Consider the following 12,738-nt stretch of genomic DNA (forward strand, 5'->3'; position numbering starts at 1 on the left):
GTGCGTGCGTCCAACCATTATGCGAGCCAAGAGAATAAAATTAGAAAAGAGTGCGAAGAGGAGAGAGCAATTGAGAGAAATGGAAGGACGTAGAAAAAGAAGAGGAAAATGGAGTGATAAAGGCTGCAGGGAGAATCCATGCTAAACGTGCCCGAGTGGGAATGAAAAGTGGGAGGTGATAAAGAGAGGAAGAATGATAAGGAGAGTGATAGAGGGAAGAGGACAGAGAGAGAGAGAAAGAGAGAGAGAGCTGTTGCTATCTGACCTTCACTCTCTCTCTGCACTCATCCTCCGCCAGAGGAAGAGGGGATCATTTGGAGAAATGATGAAAAGGAGGATGGTGGTAATCTGACTAATGCCATATTTGAGAGGAACGGAATCAGAAGGCGTGTGTTATTCAGCCCTAGTGGATGTGATGAAGAAAAGGTCAGCTATTCTTAGTCTTAGCCAACCCCTGTATGATGCGTTTAGCTGGCTAAACGGCGCTGTTAGAGGAGGGGCCTAAAAAGTCTCACATCTTAAATCACAGGCTTCCAGTGAAAGCAGTCGTCTTTAGAATGTGCTTGAGTTTATAAGATGTCCATCTCACACAGTACAACCATTCTTTCAACAATTTATTTTAATATCTATATTTGACTAATATACATCTGGTAGATGGGTGTATAGAAAAAGCACATCCTGTGAAAGAGAAGGTAGAGCTCTGCACGCTGCAGCATTGAGTATATTACATTTCAGTCATGGACCAACATGAACCAACAGCATGTTTTTACTGACATGCAGGCTGTAACAACACCCAAGGCAATAATCACATGAGCTAATATAACAAAATATCCTTAAAAGAAGACAATCCATACAGATAAAAACCCATAGAATACAAATGCAAATAGTAAAAAAAAAGAAATTGAAATGTTTTTATTTTTGGAAAGGTAAGATAGGCAAAGCAAAATAAGGGTAACCAGCCTTTATCGTATAACCAGCCCAAATCTCATATCTAAACTAAACAAAACTTGAAGAAAAAGTAGTTAGATCTCTGCCCCCTGCATTCTACTTAGATACTGAACCCCTAATTGCTCCCGATGTCTGTGCCAATCGGGGTGTGTGTGTGTGTGTGTGTGCGTGTGTGTGTGTGTGTGTGCATGTGAATGTTCATTGCTCCTGATGAGCAGGTGCCACCTTGTTTGGCAGCCTCTGCCACGTGTGTATGTGAATGGGTGAATGCTTGTGTTGAAAAGTGCTTTCAGTGGTCGCTTAGACCAGAAAAGCACTATACCCTGTAAATGCAGTGTACCCAGGGGCACGTTCAATCTCAATGTGCACCGTTTTGCTGCAGTTTCCTGGTTTTATTTTATTGTATTTTATTTTATTTATAGTATCAATTCATAACAACAGTTATCTCGAGACACTTTACAGATAGAGTAGGTCTAGACCACACTCCAGAATTTACAAGGACCCAACAGTTCTAGACTGTTCTAACAGTTTAACAGTGTGTAACGGAGTGCAACGGGCTTTGAGATACGTACCCCCTTTTCATTTAAAAAAAAACGTGTTTCTATGTTTTGTGGGGGCTGAATGTGACCCTTAAGTTATTATAAACAAACATTGTGATAGGGTCTATACTACGTCACCTGACTACCCCCTCAGAGGATGCCCTGCGTGTACCCTGTGCATTAAGAAGTGAGGCCAAGGTGTCCTAACCATGTGGCCGTCGCAGAAATACACCATTCTGGTGAATCTACCAATAACATGCGCTTACATGTATTTGATTGGCCAATGCAGTGCCTTGCCGGATGATGTAACGCAGGGGCAAAAGTTGAGCCAACTTCAACTTCAACTTTTTTGCTGTTAATAAGTTGTTCTGCTGGAGCTATGTGCATTGGGATCCCAGCTGTCTCCATTCAATAAATTCATAAATGAGAGGGCTGGGTTTTTCACGCAGACCTAACAGTTGTAACCTCGACTTCCGGTCGTCTTCTGACCTGCAAAACAACAAATCTGTACTTATTGGGACATAAATGCCCATTATGATCACGTGTATTCATAGCTAATATCCCAGATCCGATTTTCAGTAGCTAACTTTCCCAGAAGGTCAGAGGTCAAGGTCAGCTGCAGAGCGCCTGCACAGTAGTGGTGCTTGACCTCCTTCTCTGTCTATAGCCTCATCCTCCTCCCCCGCTACATAAGACCACAACCATACTGATTACCATATGCATTGGCATAATTAATCTGCTTATAAATAGCTCTGTTCCCAGTTCACAGGACATGCTCTTTAACTCCCAGGTTAATAACTCACCACTCTGGTCTTCATCATCATTGTTTAACGTGAACATACCGTGTAGCCTCCACGCATGCACGTGCATGAAACGCATAAATTCAACCCAGTTTTTTTTTTACTACTGTGTAGACTGCAGGCGTCTGTGGATGTGTTTGCATTCACGTTGTAGTCCGGAAAGCCTGAGAAATGATTGTTATTCTGCGGCTCGTTGCTCTTTAATGTGTTGAGCGGCAGAGTTGGAGGAAAACAGAGTGAAGTTCATAAAAGAGTCAGGGTTTGTTTGTCAGCGGCGTCTCTCCCCTACACACTAGCCCCTCCTCCAGGGAGGTGATGAGCCCTGCTCTCTGTCAGTGTGTCAGTGCTGAGCTTGGAAACCATCCAGCTGATGAGTTGACACGGAGACCTTATCACACCGCTGCGGTGGCAGCGACTCATAGAGCATCTCACACACACAAATGTATGCACACACACAAATACCCACACTTTTGCTCGTCGGATTGCGTACTGTTTCTTTTCCCTTTGAGATATAGTAGAAAGAAAACGTCCCAATTCACATTTCTTGGAAAGCTCTGCTTTTGTAGTGTTTGAGTGTTTGTAACCTCTGATATTTGTTCCCCTGTATCTGAGAGGGTGTATACTCCTCCGATTACTGAAGTTTATTTCCTTGAGGACTATTTCTGTCCTTATAACCCCTGGCCTGTGGTGTGTAACAGTGCCGCAGAGCTTTATGGCAAGACCCACACTGTGTCACACTGACATCCCTGATGACCACCCTGGTAATATTACCATAACACAGTGACATCATGCACTGATGGATCTTAGCCCGGTGAGGACATGCTCTGCGTCTTGTCCTGCTGTGGGAGGACAAGAAAACAGTGACATCTTGTCCAACTCCAGTCTGACAGAAACTAAGAGAAGAAATGTGTTGCCAAAGATTTATGTTTAGAGCAAAGTGTCTCATCATAAGAGGTCAGAGTGGGCGCCAACTTGTATCCGTCTTCTGCTGCAGCATTTTCCAGCCAGCGCTTGTTTAAGGTGGAGGAATATGGAAACTGCAGTGCAGCATGCATGGAGAAAAGTGTGAATTCTTCAAGGCTGCAGCGCTGTCCTGAAACTGCTGGAATTACTCTGCACAATTTAAGCTACACTGCGGCAACAAAGAGGACAGACGTTTATCTCTGCCTTCCACCTTCTCTCTGAGTTCCTTACTCTAATACATGCATACACACTCTAACCTGAACGTGTCCTTAAGTTTAGTGTCTGAGGCCCTCGTCTCCATTTGCTTTGGTTTCTACAGAGTGATAATATTAGTGCTGCACGCGCAGAGACCTAAAGGATGTTTATGAGTATTTTAATTCTCTTTAGACATATTGAATAGGATAAGGGCCAAGGCCAGTTGAAATAAAGATACTTTATTTTCTCAAGTTGGCAAGCAGCACTGCACTGGCACAGACACCGTTCGAAACTCTGAATCCAGACGTTTGGGCTCTTTTAAAAACATTTTAAAGATCGATTTTCAATATGACATTCTTTTAAATCAGATAACATCTTGGAATAAGTGCCTCATAAGCAGCCACACAAAAGAACATCTTAGTAGAGCTTTTCCAGCCGTGTTAGTTGAAACACAGAACTCTGGGATTCTTATTAAAGTGGCTGTACTCAAAATACTAAAAGAAAAAACAGCGGGCCACACTGCTCTCAGACCGTTCCCCAATATGTGAAATACCTATGTTTTTTCAGGGCCACAGCAGTTGTCAAAACGACAGTGGAGCTCAGATTGCAACTCACACACTGGGCAGTGTGACTTGATTCTCTGCCCAGGACGCCATTACTCTCTAATCTTTACATAGCAAATATGTGTTTGCTGCTCTAATTATTTTCTGAATGTCGAGTACAGCTTTTCTGTGTACAATTATTGTGTGTTACTGTGTATCCATTATTTTGGATTTTTTTTTAAATTTTACCTTACAATGCAGGAGTGTTATTAGAAAAAAGTGCTAAGGCCTACATTATTGAAGACAAGATTCAGAGAAAGAAATGAGGGCGAAGAAAAACACTGAAAATGGCTTTTTGCCAAAATGATGTCTGAATGATTCCCAGCCTGAATAATGAGATGAGTGACAGAGAAACAGACGGTGGAGAGAGACTGAACGGAGATTGAATCATCCCGGCTGCCACTTTTCCCTGTGTTCTTCAGTGTTTAGCACAAATTATTTTCTCTTATCTCTGATTGTGAATTCTCTCTAAAAATGCAGCTGCAAATGTTTGGTGGCAAAGGGAAAAATAGATTTACAATGTGCAATTCAGAGGTCTTTTTCTCCCTTGTGTTTGGTAATTATTATTACTTACATATTATCTGCCAATACTTGTAATCTGACATTTGTGTTTGCACACATAATGCAGCTGCAAAGCTCAAACACTTGAACTGCACTTGGTGCAGCCTAAGTTTCAGTAACAATACAGTGAAGAGAGACTAGGTCACTTTTAAAGAGATAACACAATCCCCCTCTGACCACCATGACACATGACCATTAGCGTATGGTGGCTAATGTTAGCTAATGTTAGCAAAGTGAGTCAGTTTGCTGTTTTTATGACTTTTTTTCACCACTTGTGCTACTGTAGCAATAGCTTATTACAACAACACACAAATGCAGCATAAGGCTAGCTTTAAGAAGATGTCTGCGGCACTGACTCCTCTAATAGAAATGGCTTGCTATACTCAAGTCATGTAAATGTTTTTAAAGATTTTAAATACTATGCTCATTCTCAGTTTAATAATTGTATTTTGAGGTTGTACCAGAATAGTTTTTTTTTTTTAAACACCATATTTTTGTTGTACTGCACACTGGTGCAGATCCTGTTTTCACCCTGTGTGTTTTGGTCCCTCTTTTAGCTACAGAGTGAGACATCTCACTTCTATACTATCTTTGTTGGGAGTCACACATGCTCAGTAGCTAGGTTGGATCCCATCAGCTAGATAACTCTTTCTCCAACTTTAGTCAGTCCAAGGCAGGATTAGCTGGAAGACTTCTTCTAGACGAGGGCCACTTGTGGAATACCTGCAGAACAGGGACAGGGACATGGAAGTAGTTCTTTTGGAGATTATGGTCAACTAGTGTGTGTTGTAGCAGTGTTTTGCCAATGAGAACAAGCTAGCATGTGCTATGATTAGCCACCTCGTCTCGGCTAGTGATGTAGAAAGCCTTGCAGATTTTGAGCAGCTCACCCTGAGACTGAAGGCAGAGGACATTCAGAAACCGTATCTCAGTGAAAATAGCATGGATAGTTTTTTTTTTTTTTTACAAGTTTCTATGTGTGTTGAAGCACCAGAGACACAAAATAACACCCCAAATCCTAGAAAAAAAAGTGATTTTTTTTTCAGAATATGGACACTAAGAGGCAAAGTGAAAAGTGAGGATTGAGAAATTAATCTGGCTTAATATACTACACATCAATAAAATATTGGCCTTAAATGTCCTTAATAGTTTTCAAGATGATCAGTTTGGGACAACTGTGAGTGAAGGCCAAAAAAGGATCTTTCAGAGAAATTGTCTCAAGGACAACAATGACAAGAGGAAAAACATCCTTTGGGTAAGAGACAGGTTTCACCTAGGCTTAAAAATGGTTTACTTACTTCAACTACACTTGACCAACTCTGGTTGAAAGTTGTTTTAGAGATTTGTCCTGGCTTTTATTCCGCTTTTCTTTGAGACAAGACCAGACAGCTGTAACACACTGCCAAGCACTGTGTACAAAGTCTGAATTGTTGCAAGGGGCAGGAAACATTGGCTGAGGAGGGACAGACGAGAACCAAACACCCTGAGGGCCTTGTTTGCTGCGGTGTGTTTGCACACTCACTGATTGTAACTCACTGCTCCAGCATCCAGCTATATTGTAAGAGGTAAAATACAGCAGCCTCACTGCACACACACATACACAAGAAATAAAATCCACACACCTGTCCTGAGGCAAGCTTGGCAGGGTAATGAGACAGAGCAGATCAGCTACAGCCAGCCCAGACCGTCACAGACGGTGACAGATAGTGACCGAGGGACAGAACTGATGGGTCTGGGAGACAGGGGAAGACAAAGAGAAAACATAAATGGAGTTGTGAGAGAAATATAAAGAGAAAGGCATAATGAAGCTCATTAGGGCCCAAGCGCCTACAGCGGTGAAGGCCCTATTGAAACTGACGTAATTCTTCCTTTCCTTTCCTTTCCTTTCCTTTCTTCTTCCTTTTTGAGGGGCTTAACATTCTCAAAGACTCACCAAAATTGGCGGCCGGATCAAGTCTGGTGAACATTTGATTTAACATTAACTGCCCCTGCAGGATGTTTAACGTAGATTAACAAAACTTGGTACACATGCAGTATGTATCATGTCAAGACGTACATTAAAGCTCATTGGAGCCATACCTTAACCCCAACAGGAAGTCCGCCATTTTAGATTGAAAGCTTGAAATTATTGAAATTATAGCCATTTCCACATGTTGTACTTTAACAAATCCTCCTAAAGATTTCATCCAATCAACTTCAAATTTGGTCTGTACCATCTTAAGCTGTAAAAGATGAAAAATTATTTTAAAAAAAACTTTTCGTCATAGGGCATGGCCGTGGCGGGATGACCATTTTGCACATTGTCCAATTGAAGTAGGCCAAAAAGTCATGGTGTTATACTTTAACAAACTCCTCTTAGAGATTTCATTCGATGGACTTCAAATGTGGTCTGTGTCATGTTAAAACCTTAACGATGAAAAGTTATTAAAACGGTGTGGGCATGGCGGCCATTTTGAGCATTTATTAATGAATGAAGAAGTTGTTGTAACTTAGTACATTGTCACATTGTGCCTCACGTATGACAAGGGTCCAGGCGTGAAGACATTTAAAGGCCAAAATTGACTTTTGGTCATAGGAACAGGCAACGGGCAACAGGAAATCATCATATGACAAACATGCAACTGGCAACAGGAAATCATCATGTGACAGACATCATCCGATTTACATGTGTGGTCTACATGTGATACTAAGCCACCCCCTATACTTTAACCACGCCCGTGTACTTAGGTCACACCCCCTTTCATAGATTTTGAACTGTTTGGAGGTGGAGTCTTGTGTGAGGTGTCATTGAACTCAGCAGAGTTCCTTCTTCATTGCTGATGGTTTGACCCACCCTATATACCCTTAAAAAGACAACAATGTACTCAGCACATAAATAGACGAATCAAATAGGACAAAACGTACAAAATAACAACATAAAGACAACAAAACTGTGGCAGCACATTGTCTCTTCCAATGGTGGAGAACAATCCTTTAAGCGTCAATAAAGCCGTTTCAGTCTAATTTCTTATTTGGATACACAGCTGGGGAGATTGTGCCAGTGATTCATGCAACCACTCTACAATACTTTTGAGTACTCGTTTCCAAAAAGGAGAAACAAAAGAGCCACTATCACTATCACCCACGAGTCCCATTTTGGAAGCTTAACTGCTTCATGATAATAGGCTACATGTGTATAATTTAGCAGTTTGTGGATTTGGTTGACCATTATTTCTCTGCGTCCAGGGTACTTTATCCATGTGATATTTCGTGTTACCATCTGAGGTCACTAAAACGCAGTCTACACAACCTTGGAAGCGTTACACACAATCACACACATGGTCAAAAGGTTGCTCAACGTTGCAACCGCTAATTTTACTCTGCTTCACGCTACATTTCCTTGCGTAAGAGGTTTGATAAATGAGGCCCCTGGAGAGGGAGAATAGAAAGTGACAGTTTGGGGAAGTCTCTACAATCTGCATGTCCTTGTCACTCCCCGATGTAAGTCAAGTGCAGATTTGAGTCGCGCATGTTCAGATTTAAACGGTTTACGGCATAACATGTCATACTGAAATTTGTGAAATCCATGAAATGATAAACTTTTCTCATTACAGACAATAACAAAAGATGGGAATCATTTCAAAAACGTTTGAGCTATCTATGATTGTTTGATTGCTAACGTTAGCTCAAAACACCATTCCAGTGACAGCCTTTGTTGTGTTTGATTGCTAGCTTGTAGCCAGCAGTCAACGAACATCTTTAAGTGGGTCCATTTTTACTGTATTGACATTACAAAAGTCTCTCATTAGCATCTTGTATGCTACTCGCAAAGTGATGAATGCGCAACTCAAATCTGCACTCAACTTACATCAGGGAGTGACAGTCCTTCCTACCGAGTTAAAAAGATAGCATGTCTGCTGAGTGTGTTACATAGTGAATAACTGTATAGTAAGCAGTAACACTTTGGTGACTAGTGATGTGCTAAGATTACTGGGTAACATTTTACGATAAGGTACACAAAAAAACAGGTAGTTGATGATCAATTAATGACTTTTTCAGACTGTTATTTACTGTTTTTTATGAGTAACTAATCATTAACTAACCATTTGTTACTCATTCAAAAAACAGTTCCTACCAGTCTGAAAAACAGTAACTAATAATTTGTTAAATCATTAACTACCTATTTTTTGTGTACCTTATTGTAAAGTGTTACTCAGTAATCTTCACATCACTAGTCACCATAACAACTTGCATAATGTTCCCTGCTTACTCAATAGCCTAATACCACCTGCTATTTTCTGCCTGGAAAGGCAAAGCTTTCAAAGAAACACACAACACACATGCATACACACACTAAAACAGCCACCTGGTCCACTCGCTGTAATTCTGTCGACGGTGTGCATAATCCTGACCTGTTGTAACTTCTCAGGCAGTCTCGCATGGCCAGACCTTCCTCCACAGCACCGTAGAAGAAGGTCTGGCTTGTCCGCACAGCATTCTGGGATGGGAGAAAAACATGCTCTGGTTTATTGGCATTTCTTTAAAACCAATCACCATCGTCTTTGGAGGTGCCAAGTGCCGGACGGAGCCACGGTACCGCTGGAAAATAGACTTGGGAAGGAACTTGTTTTGGTGGAATGTGTACACTCAAAGGTTGTTTTAGCCATGCGTAGGGTTGTCATCATTTGGATTTTAACAATTCCGATTCCAATTCCGATTCTTCCTTTTGATTCCGGTTCTTTTCGATTCCGATTCTTGAGGGGGTGGAGTTTAAACAGGTCACATGGCTATTTTCTTAAATATGAGGAAAGTTATATTTTGATTCAATGGTGGTTTGGAGTTTTAAAGGGCTTTTTTAATGTAAAATGAAGCCTGAACGCTTCAGAAACCAAAACTTGCGCATATTAAATTAGAAAGCGATGATCGGATTTGAAACCAACTCCTCTAAATGATTCCAAACGATTCCTTTAAAGAAACTATTCTAATGGAATCGTAATTTTTGAAACGCTATAATGAAATTTGTGTTATGGGTAGTTTATGTAGAGATACCAAACTCGGCTCTGAGTCCTTGGTTTAATAATCATTCCACAACTTCCAGCTCCTGCTTTTCATAAACTGCTTACGAAGCCCTGGCAAGTAGTCTGAGAAGTATAGATCATATATATATCCTCCCCCCTCTCGCTTTACATGTTCAGACCTTTGGCTTGATAGGTAGATGAGTGCGATTTGATTAACATTGTTAACAGCAATAATCAATCAGCGGACAGGACTGCAGCCAGATACAGTCCTCTCCTGTCCCTCCTCTCTCATCTTCTGAGGTCAGACTCCCTGCATCCGCCCCTTCCTTTGAGTATGTCTTCATGCAAATACAGAGGTGGAAAGTAACCAGGTTTTTTCTCTACTTCTGTACTTTTAAAAATCTGTACCTGTACTTTTACTTAAGTATGTTTTTTTTTTAAAGTATTGTGCATTTTAAATCACAACCTTATACTTATCTTTTGAAAAACAAACAATGTTGTGCCCCCGGAACCAACCTGCAGTGAATGATGGACCGGATGGTCGAATATTTCTGTACTCTTTCCAACTCTGTGCAAATATTTCCAAATTGTTCCTCCAGTCTTTCTTCCATTTTTTCTGTCCGCCTGTTGGCCTCTCTCTATCATCTCTTGCATTGTTCCCAGCTTGAAAAAAGAATGTCTCTAATTGCGGAGTGCAAGTGCAATTAAGCATGCAGGTAGGGTGGGAGCAGAGGAGCATAAGAATTAGCTTGAAACGAGATATAAAGTCAGACGAGCCAATGAGAAACAGCGCATACTGTATCCTGCTCTCCTCTTACCTCTGATTAAACCATTAGATACAGAGCAGAGCACGCTCTCTTCTCTTTGTAACACTCTGCATTCATACTAATTAATATAAGCGAGGCTACTGTACTGTACATGGTAATACTGCAAAGTCACTGGAGCAGAATGAAAACATGCAGCAGGGCATGATAAGCTTCTTAAGCGAGACGCTGAATACGGACCGGCTTCTGCAGGGAAACGTCAGAAGGGCATAAACAAACACTTTACAGTATTCCAAAGGCTTGTAGTGTTTCTGCCTCCCCATGTGGTCTGAAGTTTCCCCGGCTGATTATCATATTCCTCATTATGAACAGCAGATGTTTTGTCAGGGAAAACAATCCTCTTCGTATTTCTCAGCTGCTGCCGAGTGATTGGTTATTTGTGTATAAGGTTGTGCATGAGGGGACGTGAGGGTTGTTGTGTCAGAGCTTTGCAGTCAAGTCACCTTTCTGTGCATGTGTGTGAGCCTGTGTGTGTGTGCAGCATAATAATGTTGCTATGTCCTAGACACTAAAAACCTACATTACCAAGAGAAAATCTATAGTGTCTCTTGGGATCATTTATCTCAAAGGTTATCACTGCATTGTTAACGGTGTGTGTGAGAGTGTGTGTGTGTGTGTGTGTGTGTGTGTGTGTGTATGTGTGTGTGTGTGTGTGTGTGCGTGTGTGTCCTGGCTTTTTTTTTTACACACCTTTGTCTCTAGAGTAGTTAAACCTTTTTTCCCTTGTCTCCCGATACTCTTCCCTTCATCTTCAACCATATATACTGATTATTCTCTGCCGCTGTTCTCTTTTATTCTGAATCTTTCCTCATTAATCTCCTCTCTCCTTACTCCTCGACCCTCTCTTTATCTTCTTTCCCTCCTTCCTCTCTCTCTCCTTCACCTCCAGACGAGGGCCAGACAGTTTGCCACAGTCCCCCAGAGCTGGCGGGCCAGCGGATGGCGGAGGTCGGCATGCAGCTGCGGACGGACTGCCACCAAGGCCTGGGCTACTGGGACTACCTCTTCTTCATCGCCATTGGCTTCGTCATCTTCTCGGCTGGCACGGTGTCGGCCTGGGTGATGGGCGTGCTCATGGTGCTGTATGAGCGCTACAGCAAAAGGAAGAGTGAGGACATGGACAGCGATGACGAGGAGGAGAGGGGAGGGATGGGCGGAGGAGGATGTGGAGGAGGAGGAGGAGGAGGGGGAAACCAGGGGAACGGGGATCTAAGCAAGTCTGGCATGCAGGTGTGACAGACTGATGTAAAACAACATGAGGAGGGATGACATGAGACCAGCAGAGGATAAAAGACAAAGAGGGAAGAACCAGAGGTGATGAGACCACTCTGAGACCAAAGGCTCTGCAATGAACCAAGACCTGACTGTCTCTCTTTATTACAGATTTAGATATTGCAATATGCTCTTCACCATATTGGACAGAAAGTGTGTGTGTGTGTGTGTGTGTGTGTGTGTGTGTGTGTGTGTGTGTGTGTGTGTGTGTGTGTGTGTGTGTGTGTGTGTGTGTGTGTGTGTGAAAGAAAGAGAGACAGACAGAGACAGCAATAAGGATAGCTATGCCTTTACTTCAGGAGTACAGAATGACCTCTGAGATTATTGAGAGCAATAACCTACATACACACACACACACACACACACACACACATACACACACACACACACACACGCGCACCCACGCACACACACTCAGCACAGATACTCTACGGAGCTGCTGGTTTCTCTGAGTGGGCGGATGTAACTGCATACTATGTGAAGTGCTCTTGAGTAACATTGTGTAAATGATTATAACAAGATGTGTGATGTGAGCGACACACACACAGTACATTAACACATAAAAGAAGGTATTCGGGGTCACGAAGAGAGTGATGCCTTATGTTTGCGCCACTAAAAAGGAGAACTAGTATATTTTGGTATTAAGATGTGATTTTCATGAATGCCTTAAGGCAAATCACTTGACATAGAACAGTCACTGTTGTCTCCTATAGACAGAATCTGTCCAAAAACTGTTTGGGAAATGACCAAATGTTTTGAATGTAAAAAACAACAACTGAGAATGAACTTCTAGAACTCACTGCTATTTTTAAAGAGCACCTTAACACCCCCTGAAAATCTTGGTTTTCCTGCAGCCAGTAGTTTTTACTTTTCTTCAGTGATGTAGAAGTGTACTCTTGGGTGTAACCTGTGACATCACTGTTGGGCGTGGTCTCTGATGCAACAACGCACACCTTTTGACTACCTTCCAGATGTTTTGCAAACATTAAACTGAAAATCAGCAAAAGACAATGCAAATCAACACGTTTCCAGCCACC

The 12,738-nt window shown here is 42.0% G+C and overlaps 1 protein-coding gene across 1 annotated transcript in view; it reads left to right on the plus strand.

The window, feature by feature from the left end:
- lrrc52 (leucine rich repeat containing 52) overlaps nucleotides 1-12,473 on the plus strand; it is an 18,655-nt gene extending 6,182 nt beyond the window's left edge. The window contains exon 2 of the mRNA XM_032525103.1: nucleotides 11,319-12,473. Within this exon, the coding sequence (XP_032380994.1) occupies nucleotides 11,319-11,665 (347 nt within the window). The 3' untranslated portion in view covers nucleotides 11,666-12,473. The remainder of the gene's footprint in view (nucleotides 1-11,318) is intronic.
- The last annotated feature ends 265 nt before the right edge of the window (nucleotides 12,474-12,738 follow it).

Source organism: Etheostoma spectabile, chromosome 9, assembly GCF_008692095.1.
Source record: "Etheostoma spectabile isolate EspeVRDwgs_2016 chromosome 9, UIUC_Espe_1.0, whole genome shotgun sequence".
Lineage (NCBI taxonomy): Eukaryota > Metazoa > Chordata > Actinopteri > Perciformes > Percidae > Etheostoma > Etheostoma spectabile.